General features: G+C 41.0%; 1 protein-coding gene across 1 annotated transcript in view; it reads left to right on the top strand.

Moving 5' to 3' along the window:
• The first annotated feature begins 628 nt into the window (after positions 1-628).
• The window catches only part of Glrb (glycine receptor beta), a 57272-nt gene continuing 41692 nt past the window's right edge, over positions 629-16208 (top strand). Inside the window, exons 1-2 of the mRNA XM_075950489.1 lie at positions 629-756; positions 2087-2237. Of these exons, the coding sequence (XP_075806604.1) occupies positions 2116-2237 (122 nt within the window). The 5' untranslated portion in view covers positions 629-756; positions 2087-2115. The remainder of the gene's footprint in view (positions 757-2086; positions 2238-16208) is intronic.

Raw genomic sequence — 16208 nt, 5'->3', positions numbered from 1 at the left:
CCAGCCCACATAGGGAGAGTCTGTTTCAACACACACACACACACACACACACACACACACACACACACACACACACACACACACACACACCCCAAACCTTATCTTTCATCCAAGAGTCTACATCCCACACAAAGATGCTTCCTAACTGTGGAAATGAAAGCAAGCGAAGTTTAGTGCCCAAACTAAGCATCCCATGTTAAGAGCGGGGTTCCCTGAGCGCTATACTGCTGTCATGATTCTGTCTAGATGAAGCCTGCATAGAAAGGTCACACTTCCGAAATTGGAATTATCATTCTGACAAGGAGCAGCCTGCAGAAGAGGCAGGCGATGGAACCACAGGAACCCCGTCCAGTTTGGTTCAGGAGGGCCAACTGCTGTCCCACCTTAGGTAGCTTTAACACATGCTGACCCTTGAGTCCTGCCACCGGCTTTGCCTCCTTTTCCCCCAAATGTCTCATCCTGGGGCCCCTGAGGTTCCCTCTGACCCGCCCCGCGGTGCCCCGCCAAGGACCTCGGTGTCTTTCCTGCCGCCCTCCCCTCGGTGCGGAGTCTGGTCCCTCCCGACCGCGACCCGCTCCTCCGCCCGCGGTCCCCGCAGATGTCCGCGGCGCGCCACGGCGCACGCTCGGGGGCGGAGCAGGCGCGTCAGGCTCGGCGGCAGCGGCGCGGGCGGCGGGGACCGGCGGGGACGCAGCTGCCTCTGCCCCCGCCACCAGCGCCGCCGTCACCTCGGCGGAGGGCTGCGGGGCGCCTACGGTAAGGCCTGGCGGCGAGGTCCCCGCGCTGCGGGCTCCAGGTCTGCGCACTGCGGCGGGGCCCGAGCAAGGATCCAAGGCGGGCTCGGAGGACGATGCGGAGTCCAGTGCCCGCGGGGCACGGGCCCATGGCCCGGCATGGGGACACGCGGCGGCCAGGGCCCAGGGGTTCTTTGGGGAGGCATCCCCTGGCCCTGCATTGGCCGCTCTGGAAAGCCACCTAGAGTTGGGGACAGGGGCACAGGAGCCTGGCTGTGGTGGCCGGCACCGCTCAGGGAGGGCAGGGGGCTCCAGCCGAGGGGGACAGCCCTACTGCGGTGCTGGGACTCTTCCCTGGGGGTGGTAGTGGATGCGGATGAAGAACCTAATAATATGCTCTTTGAGCCTGCGGTAGGGTGTAGAGGATAAATAACGGGTAAATCTGGGAGGGACATAGGCAATGCAGATACAAGAGTGGGATGGGAACGGGGTGTTTGGGTCTCGGGTTTTATGGCCTGAAAATGAAACCCGGAGAAGTGGTTTTAACTATGTGGCTACCAATAAATGCTTGATGGTTTGCTTTTTACGTATTGGAGTATGGCAGGAATAGTCTCTTCTGGGCACAGGCAGTGATATTCAAATGTAGGTAGGAAGATTATCTGTAGAGTTTGAGCCCACTTCCAGTTTTGTTTCCTCGCTATTACCCAGAATAATCTTTTTGTTGAGGAGTGTTACCCCAGTTCTCACATCAATGGGAAAACTAACAAGCCCACTTATAGTAGTGCATACATTTTCAGAGTAAAAAGCAGCATGTGGGTTTAATGATACAGAAAAAGCAATGGATGTAAAGTGTGAAACTCTTTCATGCTAATCGTCCTTTATCTCCATCAGTTGCCTAATACATTAAATTAAATACTGTGGTTATTTTTGAAAAAAAAATTCATTCAAAAATTTACACAATGTAGATTTAAAAAAAAATACATCAAATGTACTAGCCAGAGAGAATTATCCAAACAGTGTGTTAAACATCCTTACAGGTATCTGTCTGAACCTATTTTTGAATATTCTCTAATTTAATATCAAACTTTAATTTCATATAACCCCAGAGTTAGAAAGTGTAGTTTGTATCTTATTGAAATCTTGTTTTCTTCCTATGTTTGTCTGAAGTGAGTTTTACTGTGACATTCAAAAGGGTTTATTGCTATGTAAAGGAAACTTACACGTTCCATGATGTAGGGTTTGAGATACAAATACATTTACTTGCAGGGTCGCCGTGGGGACGCCCCTTAAAGAGAAGCCACAGGCTTGTTGCACGCTTCTTAGTGTGAATGTCTTCTTGTTTTCTCTTCTAGATTGAGCTGCCGACCCTTCCATTCTCAAGATGAGGCTTTCCTTGGCAATCTCCTTTTTTATTTTCCTGTCCTTGTGGGTTGAAGAAGCTTGTTCAAAAGAAAAATCGTCCAAGAAGGGGAAGGGGAAAAAGAAGCAGTATCTGTGCCCGTCGTACGTTCCTCAAGTCTTATATCCTTCTGCAGAGCCGTGTTGCTGCTGTTTGTAGAAAGTCAGACTACTAAAATGCCCGACCTTGACACTTTTCACTTCCAGCCGTGACCCATTGTGTCCTGATAGCAAAACACAGGGTAGACAGAGGTTTGGAGCGCGACGGTCCCTTCCTAGTGGTGAAGGCGGCTTTATTCATGCATCTTTACATATCATTCACTAAAGTGAAACAAGTTAGTATAGCTTTCTTAGGCCAGATATGCAAGTTTAATTGGATACTAAGAGTCCGTGTTTTGAGAAAACACTAGTACAAAAAGTAGATTTAAAAACAACCTAACAGGAAAATTCATTAAGAAACAGATAAACTACGATCTCGAAATCTATTACATTTGTATTGGTATACCACGATGGAAGCAAATTTATTTGCATGGTAGATTAGAGTTCTTTTTCAATATTTGTAAGGAATTTAGTGTATCCCTCCAAAAGTGTGTTATAAAATATAGAATGACTTATAAAAACAAAATCTAGCTACAATCTCTCCAAAGTCAAGGTTTATCAGCTAGGGATCTTTTCTGGGAAGGGTTAATGTTACTGGCCAATAAAAGTTGAAAATAACCATCAGATGAATGCTCTATAATGTTTTCTACATATTATAATGTGTTTTAGGCAATAATACAGCATTTGTAATTACTTGGCTGTGATAGGCCGTTTTTTTAATTACGATGGTTGAGATGTCATATTGACCACAGATATTTTATTTCAGCATCATAACCTGATGAATCGTGAACCATTGCAGTTTTATAGATGTCTGTAAGAAACACCAAATGTCTTAGGAAGAAATTTTCGCCAGTCAAGGACTTTCGACTTGATCCATTGCAGTTGATGCTTGTACAGACGTGAGAGACGGAAAGTCTGAAATCATGCCACGGAGAGTAATGTCTATCATTGACGAAGTTTCATGTCATGTCAAGAGGCATCTCCTATTGACCATTGACATCCTACTTATTTAACCGTATTATGTCAGGGTCAAATTATGGGGTGATAGACATAAAGGACAGCCTTGAGTTATATGCATGCTTCTCCTTGGCCTCTGTACCCTTGGGTATCTGCTGAGTGATGAAGGGCCAGGCTAAGGTTTACCCTCCACTTGCTGACATCAGGATTCCTCCATGATATGACTCTTGTACCTAATCAGGAGATTAACCTTTGAGGGAGTAGATAATGTTGGGCCTTCGTCTCCTTATGAGAAAGATGCATTTTCAAGTTCTAAATATTCCCTGTTAATACTAGCAAAGTTAATCTTTGCTAGTTTCTGCCATAGCCTTCAATTTTTTATTTTATTTTTATAATTTTGAGACTAACTTTTGCTGATGGTTATCCTTTAAATGTCTAGCTCACCTGTGCGCAAGTAGGGCAGGGATGATGACTCAGCAGGTGAAGGTGTGATCATAAGGACCTGAGCTTGCTCCCTGGAACCCTAGGGTGGAAGGAGAGGACCAATTTCCAAAGGGGTACCCCTCATCTACATGCATGCTGTGACAGGTGCACACACACATGATCATAACGATAAATTATATATATATGTGTATATATATTTTTTTTTCAAGGAAACGTGCCCTAGAAAATTACAGTTCTATATTTTTGGGTTGAATGTTTTTTCTTATGAATAAGTATCTCTTGGCGTAGGAATACAATTCTATAATCCCAGCAGATGATAGGAGGATTGGGAGTTCAAAGCCATTCCGGTCTACATAGCGAGACCTCGTTTAAAAAACAAACAAAGCTGAAGTAAAATAAATAGAAAATCTGAGTTAAGAACAAGCGCTTAGGAAATTCAGGAGTCATTTCTCTGGCTGGAGTTTGGTCCGCTATTTGAAAGTTCTCTAAAATCTTAGGCCAGAATCTCAGCCATAGTCGTGTACTGTAAAATAATCTAACTCAGCAATTTGTAGTTTAGAAATCTAAATTGTTTCTTTTGTGTAAATTTGTTAGGTGTTTTGCTCAGCAGAGTTAGAGTTAGGGATCTTAGAAGGTGAGGATAGAAAATAAATATGTCTTAATGTTGTAAGATTCTTCCTGGTGAGCTGGTTTATTTAACTATTTGAGGAGTGGCATTGATAAGCGATGGGGGCTAATGTGCCTAGCAGCCTATTTGTCGTGAGCGAGAATTAAATAGTCCTGTTTTTCCATTAGAGCAGTAGTTTCTCCCACTGAAAATCCCATTCTGAGAGTATACATTTAGGATATAGGAGAGGCACTGGGAGGTATCTCAATGTGATTCTCTCTTCTGCCTGTGAGATTTCCCCAAACTCCTGTGTACAACTAAGGTCACTCACTGTTACTTCCTAGGTCTTCATTTCTCGTTCAGAGCTGTGTAGAGCGTCATACCCTCTGCATCACGTTACAAAGCTCAGCTCAACCTGCTAGGACATGCGCTCAGAACTCTTCCATGCTTTTCCTCACATGGTTCCCCTTTGTTGGCAAATGGCCCCAACACCTCCTTTTCCATCCTAGGATTACTCTCGACCTACCCTTTTTTAGTTTCCCCAATTCAACAGTCACCAAGACCGAGAAGCTCAGCAGCTCTTCTCTCCTGTGTCTGGAGAGTCTTCATTTTCACTCCCAGAGATATTGAGTTATTTTCCCTAAAATCTCTCATCCATCTTGTTCTAATCATTCCACTTCTCGTTTTGTTTAGTTCTTGCTTTTATTTTTTTTTCTTGACCATTCCTTTGCCACAATGACCCTAGAGCTTTTCCACGTCTCCTGTCTAATTAAGTCATTCCAATATTGAGACACCTTGTGGGAACCCCATGGCTTGCTACATATGGCTGACATTTCATGGCTCTACACGAAGACTCTTGATCGCTAGAATTTGACATCTTCATCGCTGTCCTCTCCATCTCAGTCCTTGGACCGCAGAGAGCGCTCATGAGTCATTCTCACTCACACTTGCTCCTTCCCATCACTGCCTGTGTTCTTCTCAATAGTTAGAGCACCTGGTGCACTCCCTGTGTTAGTGAACTTCTGCCTCTACCTCGGTGCTCTTGCTCCAAATTCATGGCAGTAACTATTGCTTATACACTATTGATCCTCAGTCTGTCCACCAATCTTAAAACCATGACCTATTCTGAGAAGTGTGTGTGTGGGGGTGGGGTGTGTGTGTGTGTGTGTGTGTGTGTGATGCTGTGAATCAAGTAGTTAAGGGCCTCGTGCATGCTAAATTGGTACCATGCTGTTGAGAGGCATCCCAATCTCTTCCCTCTATACAGCCCTCTACTTCCGTGGTGATTATTCCCTGGAGATTATCAGTTAAACTGTGCGCTTGCCCAGCTCTTTGTAAATTCACGAAAGAACAATGCCTTCCTCGACTCATTAAAAGCGAACACTAGAATGCTTGGTACAAAATGAAATTTTCTTTAATGAGTGCAGGGAAAGCCGAACGCCTTTGTCTGCTTCTCACTGGCTCTATTATTGTCTGGATTTTACATCAGTTGATAGGGTCTCAGCAGATGAACAACTGGATGAAGTCACAACTAGGTTGCTGGTTGGAACATTTTTTACCCTAGTTTATGCTTGAATGTGGTGGCATTTTGACTTCATCATATTTAAGATTTTATCAGTGACTGGAAGGAAACTTTAAAGAAAAAGACTCATACAAACTGAAGTTTGTAACATTGGGAAATTCAGTGTGAGACAGAATTGGTAGCAAGTATAAACCCTTGCTATGGGACTGAGACTCAGAAAGGAGAGATTTGTATATTGATATTATTTGCAGAATCGTATATATTTGAATGGCAGGTGAAGAGGGCCTATCTTGCAGGAAGCCGGGAAACAGTAAGAGTAGGGAGGGCTGAAAAGAACGTGTACTGGGGTGAATGTGAATGAAGCACAATGATACACATGTAAGAAAATGTCATAATAACACATATTTATTTATGTGATACCAACAACAAAATAAAAAACAAAGTGATGGGCAAAACCTAATGAGGTAGGGAAATGAGTTGCCATTTGGTTCACCCATCATTTGTGCGTGTATGGATTAAGTAGACTACTGGGAAAATATTCGATGGCATTATCATCATGATATAAATGTGTGTGTGTGTATATATATATATATATACTTACATATATATAGTTATACTTGACACTATAATTAAAGAAATTTTTGAAGATGTTTAAAGCACAGTTTATGGGCATTTCTGCACTGTTCTCAACATTTCCAGGACAGAGAAATGATAGAAGCAATTAAGATCTTTTTATACTAGGAAATTCTAAAGAAACTGAGATAATTGAAGGTTGCTTTCAAATGTTTGAAAATTTGTGAGGTTAATAAGAAGCTATACTTTATGACTTGGTATCAGCCAAAACCCATGCTAATGATTCGATTGTAGGGAGTGAGATTTTGGCTCCCATGTAAAAATTCTGTATTAGAGATCAAATGAGATATAATTGATTAGGGAAGGGGTTAGGAAGTTGTTGTCATTAGAGCTATTCTGGCATGAAAGACTTGTTTGGCAGGCTTATGCTAAGGGATTTGAAATTGGATATCCAGGTAGACCATATGTTGTTGTTTCAGGCCGTTTCAACTTGCGAGATTTTTAAAATTCTGTAACCCTAACATTATATCTGATTATCTAATAGCAATAGGAAATGGAGTCTTCATTCTACAGATTTAAATTTTATCTCGGGCCAGTTAGATAAATCTGCCTTTACTCTGGGTGGGTTGACTTGGAAAGTTCTAGTATATGAAATGCATATGGCTTTGCTTGAGTTGGTAATGAAAATCTGAAGACCTTAATTAACAAAATTTCCCTTAAAACCAAGTTTGGTGATGCACACCTTTAATCTCAGTACTTGGGAGGGAGAGGTTGGAGGACCTCTGTGAGTTCAAAGTCAGCCAGATCTACATAAAGGATTCCAGTTCAGTCAGAAATACAGAGACCCTGTTTCAAAACCCCAAACCCAACAAGTCAAGCGAAACAAAAACAAAACCCTAATTTCCCTCTGAAATCTCATAATCACGTTTTTTATTGTTGTTGTTGTTTTAAAATATCCTTTAAAACCAGACAAATCTCTTCTCTGACATAGTCCAGTAGGAAAGAATAAGTCAGTCTGCCACGCCTCTGGAAGTGCCTGCAGAATGACAAATGGAAATCATCAACACTTCCATAGTCAGATGCCCGTGTGTATTGTAGAAACTGGATCAAGAAGAAAAATATACTTAATAATTCCAAGAACAACAAGAAAACAGTTTAAAAACACAGAAGGCCATTGATGTTCATCGCAGCTTTTGCTGGTGGGAGACAGAGTATCTCCTTTGCCCTGAGCTTGCCCAGCCTCCGACCTGGTGTCTACCACTGATTTTGCCATTGCTGAGCGACCGGTGCACATTCTTAGGCCGAGGCCTCTGAATTTCAAACACGTGGCAGCTGCTCATAGTATGTGTAACTAATGTGCTTCTGAAGTGCATCAGAGAACTGTCTTGAACCTCATGTGTGTGCCACAGAAAGGCAGACAATCTGGTGTGCTTTTGAAATGCATCATTTATTACTCATACTTTTAAAAATGGGGGGCAATTCACAGCAAACAAATCTAACAATCAACCTAGCTCTATGCGGCTTAACCAGTATCTGGGGGCAGAGTTCACTCACAGTCGGGAGAGGCAGCAAAATGAGCTGAAAGTCAGATTGCCTAGCGCGCAGCAAGCCATCAGGCCCCGGTCCGCTGGTCAGGAAAGGACAGTGAGTGGGTGCTGGCTCTGCGACAGACGCTTCTTGAGAAGTATGCTCCTAGAGAGCGCTGGGTGCTAAGAGTCATGGCTCCAGTTGTGCCTACCTAGGTCAGTCAGGGTGCTATACCCTTAGTGGTCACCAAGAGAGTCTGGTGGGAGACATGATCACTGTAAGGGGCCCTTTTTGCTAGAGTACATGTCTCATGTGTATTGTGGGTTTTTTTGGAGTCCAACATCAACTAAGATGCTTAGAGCCTGGATTTTAGTGGAGCGTCTGAGCTTTTCCTTGTCTTCTCAAACCTCCTCATGATCGGTATAGGTTTCCCATGCCCAGGGCATTGCTGGGTATACTCAGTTGCTCACTTCTGCCATTATCTAGTTCTGCTATCAGGACGCTGAGCAGGACAGCCACCATCTTGTGGAACACTCCGTTTTGTTTTCAGATTTTTGATCTAAGTGTTCACTACAAAATCTTTCTTCTGTTTGTTTTTTGTCTCATACTGTCTTCTCTCTGAGGAGCTTCCCAAGGAGCCTTTAGTGATTTAGGCGGCTCTTGTATGGGTGTACAGTCATGTCGCCTGCATTTACCCATCTCCTCAATACATGTTCTCAAGCCCTCAAAACTCTAGTGTTAAAATCACAACCTAAGTAATTCACGTTTATTTTGATTCTGTGCACACAGTGGAAAAGAATGAGGGTTATTTCTACAAACTTGTTCATAAGCTAAAAATATATGTATAAATATAAATGCACTTGATATCTTTTGTGAGAACTTTTGTCTCTTTCAACTTTTAATGCTAGGATATATGCATTTCAGTTGTGTATCTAGATGAGAGGGGGAGATATATGGAAAATCAAAAGCCATCATCTTTAGGCTAATTCATATGGTCTTCATTAGTCTCCGTAGTTTCTTTTATCTAGATTTCATTAGCAGACTGGATGGATCTTTACTTAGTTCCAGTTCCTTGCTTCCCTGTAGAAATGTTCAGGATGAAAATGTTGGCCCAAGATGAGAAGCTGATTGAAAAAGATAATTGCCTACGCTTTCATCACTCTATACCTGGACCAGGATATTTTTTTCCCTTGTGTTTGGTTATGTATTTTCATACCACCTACTTTGCAATTTCTCTTTGATGGCCTACTGTTATTTTGCAATCACTTGAATTAATGATCTTGTCTTTCCAAGTAATTCCCCAGCTTTCAAAATTGGCGTCCCCATTATTCCAGCTAGTCAGGCATGAAACTGAAATGGAACCCACATCTTCCCTTAGAGTGATCCCCTCTATCATCGTGTTCAGCTTTCTTTTTGATGCAGCTGCTCTTTCTACTATTGTCAAAAGAGCTGTTGTGGTATCTTCTCCTTTAGTCCCCTGGTTGTTACACATTTACAAAGCATACTGTTTTCATTTTCCACTTTCTAGTCTTATATTTAGTAGCTCTCAAGTGTTCATCCCCAAAAGTTTAGCTTATTTCCTTTAGCCCTAGATTGCAAGAAGCTCTTGAATTAATATTCCTGACTTTGGTTGCAGGGACTATCTTGTTTTAGAATGCTTGGTCTACCACCATTCCTGTCTTTTCCTTGCTTACTACTACCACTACTACTGCTACATTTGGAAGCATAACATCCTGTTTAACCGGATTTTACCAGTTCTTCAGGATTTAGCTGAGTAAATATTACCTTGTCCTACTAGGCAGAGTTTTATATAGTCAGAATTTTCATTTTTTGGTGGGGGATGAGTTCTGTGAACTAACAGCATTCTGTAAGAAGTGGGACTAGGTAACATCTGGGAAAATGGTTGAAGTTCAACAATTAGAAGGAGGAACAGTGTTCGTCTCCTGATCTTAGCTCACCTGCAGTACTTGTACTCAGTGCCTGCTGCCGCCATTTTCATCTCTCCTGTGATATGGAAGCCTGTTCAGAGAGTCCCAACTGGCACTTCCGTGGTCCTAACTTGTTGTGTATTGTTGGATGCGTTTTATTTTAGTTTGTTATCTTTGATGAATAGACGAATAAATAACTTCTAAGTAAGGTCCTGTATTATAAAATAGATTAGCCTCTTTTGGATAAGCCAAATTACAAAGCCAAGACTGAGGAGAGAAATGCAGAAGAGATACATAGATTAAAGGATGCTGGAGACGGCTCCAAAGAGAAAATGGACTTTTTTTTAAAGCAGGATTTTTTTTTGTTTTGTTTTGTCACCACAGTGATTTTGAACCAGAAGAGGTACAACCAAAATTAAGTGTCACTTAGACACTAATAGTATTTCCATTAATTTTCATAAGCCTGTGTAGAGCTGGTGTTGAACTCCTTCCTCTCCCAGAATCCTTTTTCTTTCACATCATATATTTCGATAGTTGACAAATTGAATCCTTCATGTGATGTCTTTTACTTTTTAGTTAAACCATGTGTGTGTTAACAGTCTATGTTGCAAACAATTAAGAGGAGGTGGCCATATATGGCTTTAGAACATGGCTGTTTCAAAGCTTTGTGCCTAAGAGCTCCATTTATGCCTGAAAGTGCAGTAGAATCCAATGAATATACCGTTATTCTTTTTACACATCCAAGGTTTAATGACTGTGCATTTAGAAGTGATATTGGTAAGGTGAATTCACTTTGCGCATCTCCTCACAAATGACAGGCAAGACATAGCAAGAAGAACATGATTGCACATGCTGAAGAACACTAAGTCCATAGGATTGGGCTTCCGTTTTCCCACGTGTACAGTGAAGAATTTTGATTTAATTCAGTCATGCACACACAGCTATTCACTTGAGGCAAGTTGATCTTTTATGATATTATGCTTTATAATTGGTTTGTAACCTTCTTTTCAGGGTTAGTTTTTTTTTGTTTAAATTGTTTTTGTTTATTAGCTTTGATATAATGAAGCCAAAAAAAGGAAAAGAAAAAAAAAACCCTACACAAAATTTATTTTCTAAAGCAAGTTAGTACTAAACGGATCCAGTTTTAGATTTGTCTTATCATAATACAAGTATTTCGAAGGAGAGTAATGCATGTGGGAGCTGAATTATTTATGTTACCAGTTTCTCATACTTTCACAAATTAAGGGAATCGACTTTCAGAAATGTGACCTCTTTTCTTCCTTTGAAGGTAAATAATTCCTTGAATGTGGTGAGGAATTGGGTGTGTTTGTACAAGTGTTTTTTGTTGTTATGCTAGCTCCTGACTAGCTATATTTCATGGAAATTTACACTCACAATTCAGAGGGCGAGTAATCTAAGTTTATGTACATACACATGGCCCCTCTGAGAAATAATGTACATATGAAATCAAAGTTCATAGAGCTCTCCTGTGAATAACAACGAGCTAAATAATAAATTTCCAATAGAACATGTTGGATAACAATTAAAATATCATCAGCTGTTTGTTGAAGCTCCTTTGGTGACTTGTCCTGTGCTGATTTGTTTCTTATCTCTTGATGTGCTTTGCGATGCCCTGTGTGGTCCTGAGGTCCTCCGCTTCTCTCCATCAGCCGTCTCAGTCTCTTTCTCGCCTTCTCCAGCACACAGCCTTTCCTCCCACCCGGTTCAGTTCCAGCATGGCACTTTAATTATTGATATAGAGGAAAGGAATCAAGCTCTTTGGTAGACCCTTCCTTCTTCACTCTGGAAACTGTTCTCCCTTCATCTTATTTATCTCTTATTTCTTGTATTCTTATGGATTTAACAACATACTGAAGGAGTACTGTCTGAAAAAAATATGGAGTATATTCATATTTCATTAACATTTCCATCTATTAATTGGTGTATTTCCTGAACTAAAATGACCTGTGTTCTGAGCTTCACTTGGCTGGTTCTTCCTTGGTTGGGTTCCTTAGTTACCAAAAGCATATAGTATCTTAAAAAGGAACCTCCTCCCCGTGGTCATTTGTTTGTTAATGTGCAGTTGTAGATCTACTTTACTTTTTGACTCAGATATTACTTACTTCCTCTCAAAGAAATCCAGCCACTTCCTTGATACCATTATTACTTGGTAAGAACCATGGGCTATTCTCTACACCCCAGCACACCCCTGAGTCCACTTACTTCATCATTAGCTTCTAGAATCTCCAACTTCTGAGTCTTTGTCCCCTACCCTTTCCCTCTACCCTTCTGACACTAGAACTCATAAGCTGCTTTCAGCGAGTCCTTAACCACTGACTTTTTTGATAGTCATTCTTGGTTCTTACAAGCTTCTTATTCATCAAATCTTTATCCATGGCAATTGCTGGTTGTGTATGTGTTAGGAATGGTTGCGTCTACATCTTTATCTCTAGGTGTATTTATTTTGTGTCATTCAGACATTCATTTTTCCATTTTCTACTATACCAGACTGTAAATGCACTGGGCAAAACTCAGTCACACAATATTTATATGAGGACCTGGTTTTAATCCCTAGTACAACCGACAAACAAAGAATTTACATTAGGTTCACAATGGTATATTAATTTGGCTGAGGTATGTGAGAAAGGAATGACCACATGCAGATGTGATGTTGGGAAAGGAAAGAGCGCTTAAATTTTGTTTCCCGATTGCGGATGTTCTTTAGTGTTGTGCCAAAGTTAATAAATGATAGCTACTTAGGGGAGAGTTTTTATGTGAAACCTAGAATCAGATCAGTGAACATTTTGTTCTGTTTCATTACAATTCACTGGTCTGGCATGCTCGTTGAATGGACTCTTTTGTTCACAAACGATTTTATAACAACACAGAACAGCTAGAAGATACTCAGTTGCCTTCTTTGTAAACTTTCCAGAAGTTGATTATGTCATTACACAGCATTCAAAAGTCTCTTCCACTTAGAGTCACTCTCTTCATTACTGGATAAAATATATAAATACTGGGAAGCACTCATGGGAGCTAAGGTTTTTCTAAGATTGTGATTCATATTTGAAAACTTTTTTTTGTCATTAGTGACAAATGCAGCCATTTTTGAACAAAGTTCTATGATCTTTTTATTTACTTTTCCGTAAAGAAAAAGTCCCAAATATTCACATCTGGAATATAGTTTTTTTGGTGTGGTATTAATGAATGATCTTCCATGAAGAATAAGAATCTAATTTAGTTAGTAAGTCAAACTTGGGTTCTAATAACAGCACTGAGCATGAGCCCGTATTGTCAGGTATGATGTTAGGTAATGCTGACTTAAGCTTTAAAATTCAGTGAAGTTACATTCCTCTTTGTGTATCTTTAGAGACATTACTTTGGAGCACGAACCTTTAAAACCGGCTTCAGTTGCTGTTACGTTGCTGATGTTTGCTTTATTTCTAATGTTTGTCGTATAGTGTATAATTTGTGTAGGTTCATGTATTGGTGGTATGTGGTATTATGCTTTGGTGTGTGGTGTATATGTTGGTAGTGTGTGATCTGTTTGCATGGTGGATGGTATGTTGTGATGATATGCGGCATTATGTATTGGTTGTGGGGCTTTATGTGTTGGTTGTGTGTGGTGTTATGCATTGGTACTGTGTGCTATGTTGTGGTGGTGTGTGGTGTTATATATTGGTGGTGTGCAGGGTTTTATGTTGGTGGCATCAGGGTTTATGTATTGATGTTTAGCGCTATGATTTGGTGATGTGTATTGTTATGTTTTGGTAACAAAGCGATTATGTTATGGTGTGTGGAGGTCTTAGGTTTGCTAGTTTGTGGTGGTGAAGAATTCATTGGCATTACAATTAAATGTCTTCTTAATTTCTGCTAATGCACTAGCGGTTTTATCTACCCTTGTTTTACCTCTGCTAGCACAATTGTCAATATTTAGCAATTGTCAATATTTAGCAAAGTAAATGATGTGTCACTGGCTTTATGAAAACAGTTTTGACTGTGGTGTGGCCAATTTTCAGAGTCAAGCCAGGCTCTGGGAACTGTTATTGTGGTGTGCAGGCATCTGTGAGGTTTGGAATAGACACAGCTGTTCAGGTTTCCGCTCTGGCCAGCCTTTCCTTCTTCCAGCTTTGCCATCATCTTTGGTTGGGATCTACTACTCAGCTTCCACTTTACTGTGGAGTATTCTATACCTTCTTCCTGAAATATGCCCTGCTTCTTTCCCTTAATTTGCCTCATCCCTTCTTATCTTACGACTTTCAATCAAAAGTCACATATTCTTCAGAGTCCCTAGCTTGTAACCTGACAAGATTCAGTACTAACGATACAATGCTAATGATTTCAGGTTCCAGGTAAAACTGGTGGAGTTTTATCTGAGAGAACAGATAACACTAAACTCAAGTGACACACAGTCCACTTCTGTTTTGGCTTATGTGCTTTCACTGGCCAGATCTGTAAAATAGGGCTTAATGAATTTCTCAGGGTTATAGGAATAAAATATTTTCTGCATTTTTTATATGAAATAAGTGAGCATCTCATATGGAGATGGGAACAGGATTCTTCACCATTGCTCTGTAGGTGTTGTTTATTACAGTTGCTGGGTTTCCTTAAGTCATTCATGAACTTTAACGTGCAGTGGGCTGTTTAAGAAGAATAACAGAATGTTACTCGCTGAGTATACAGTTTACAAGATTCCTTCTCCCAGACATATGATCTGTTATGTGAGACCCAGTTACTGTAGGCTGGTGGAATGGCTCCGTGGTTAAGCTCACTTGCCGCTCTTTCAAAAGATCCAGGTTTGATTCTCAGCATCCACGTTGGGCACCCATAACTTCCTGTTATTTTGATTCCAGGGAATCCAGTGCTCTCTTCTGGTCTCTGTGGGCATCTGTACCATGAGCTGCACACCAACTCACACAGACACACTCATATATACATTTTTTAGTGGGCTTTACATTGATGGATACCCACATTGACTCCTAGTGGTGATGAACAGATTTGGATAGAGAAGGAGTCTTTTGGAAATTCCTATATGAATTACCAATTTGTGTTTAAAATATTGATCTGGATAAAACTTTAATTAACAAGTTACTAAATTTTAATATGTATTGCTTATTTAAATGTTGATTCATATGTACATTCTCAACTTCTTGCTGTAAAATGTCTGTCAACTTCATGTCCTCATGGTATGTCCTGCCAAGATAGAGCATTCAAGAATGTTTGCTGGTTATTTGATATTATGGAACACTTTACTTGTGGCTGGTGCCTGGACACACCTTCCCAGAAGTTTAGGTTCTTGAGGCTTGGTCACCAGTGTGGTGATTTGAGGTGATGGTATTTTAAGAGATGTTGCTTGATAGAAGGTGATTGGGTCCTGGTATCCTCTAGGAAGTAGGAAGACAAGTTTTGTTGAGAGAGTTTGCTTTCAGGACAAGCAAGTTGCTAGAAGCAAGACTGTCTGTCTTCCATTGGTGACTTCTGTCAGTTTCTTGGCATGTTTGGCATTCTGCTCTTGAACCACACGACAGAAAAGATAAATGATCTTCTTTTCTTTACAAAGTACTCAGATTCAACTATGTTTATAATAAAAGAATATATTAGTACGTTAATGTAATTACTTATATTTCATTTTAATTAAATATTAGCCTTTATAGTAACACAAGTTATTTAACATAAGGGAACGTTTGTATTTTCTGTTAGAAATTCCATGGAGGGCACTTAAAAGTTATCAAATTGATGAATAGTGTATCAAAAAAATAAATGTGGGTGTGTTAGTTATGGCTAAAGCCCTAACCACCAGGAGCAAAGCAATAATCTCAGACCCTGCATAGCAATGGTAGGAGTCGGGTCTCTTCTGTGAGCATAGTCAACAGGAAAGGAAGCCTGGCTTGCTGGCTTTCACTCACAGTCTTCTCTTTGGGCTTTGTTAGGGCCGAGGAGACTAGGGGAGACATTGTTCACGGAAGCCCACAGTGTCATTGCCTCGGTACCGGGTGACCATGGAGCTGTCTTTTGACACTGTGAGAGGGACACGAGGAGGCTCATGATAGACTGCTTTCAATTGTTGATGAGAGCTCAAGAAGCAGCCTGGGGGCCATGGGACAGAGAAAGGGACTCTGTGGACTGGGGAGGATTTCTGATGCGAAGGGGAATACCTAGTATTTACTCTTGTTCAGATGTGGTTCATAGGAGGGAGAAGAGAGCAGAGAGAGCTGGAGAGAACATAGAGGGTGGGTAGAGAGAAGAACCTAGGAGGGGGCTAGAGTCCCACAGTGCCCATGTGACTTGTGGGCTGGGGGCAAGTGGGAGCTGAAGCTGGAGAACAGTCAGACCCTTCCTTGGAAGCTGATGCAGAAGAATTGCTCTGAGCTTGAGGTCAGCCTGGGCTGCACAGTGGAATCTTGCACACAAGAAAACAT

This window comes from Microtus pennsylvanicus, chromosome 16, assembly GCF_037038515.1.
Source record: "Microtus pennsylvanicus isolate mMicPen1 chromosome 16, mMicPen1.hap1, whole genome shotgun sequence".
Classification (NCBI taxonomy): domain Eukaryota; kingdom Metazoa; phylum Chordata; class Mammalia; order Rodentia; family Cricetidae; genus Microtus; species Microtus pennsylvanicus.
The sequence above is the reverse complement of the archived record's forward strand: the minus strand, read 5'-3'. Positions and strand labels throughout refer to the sequence as shown.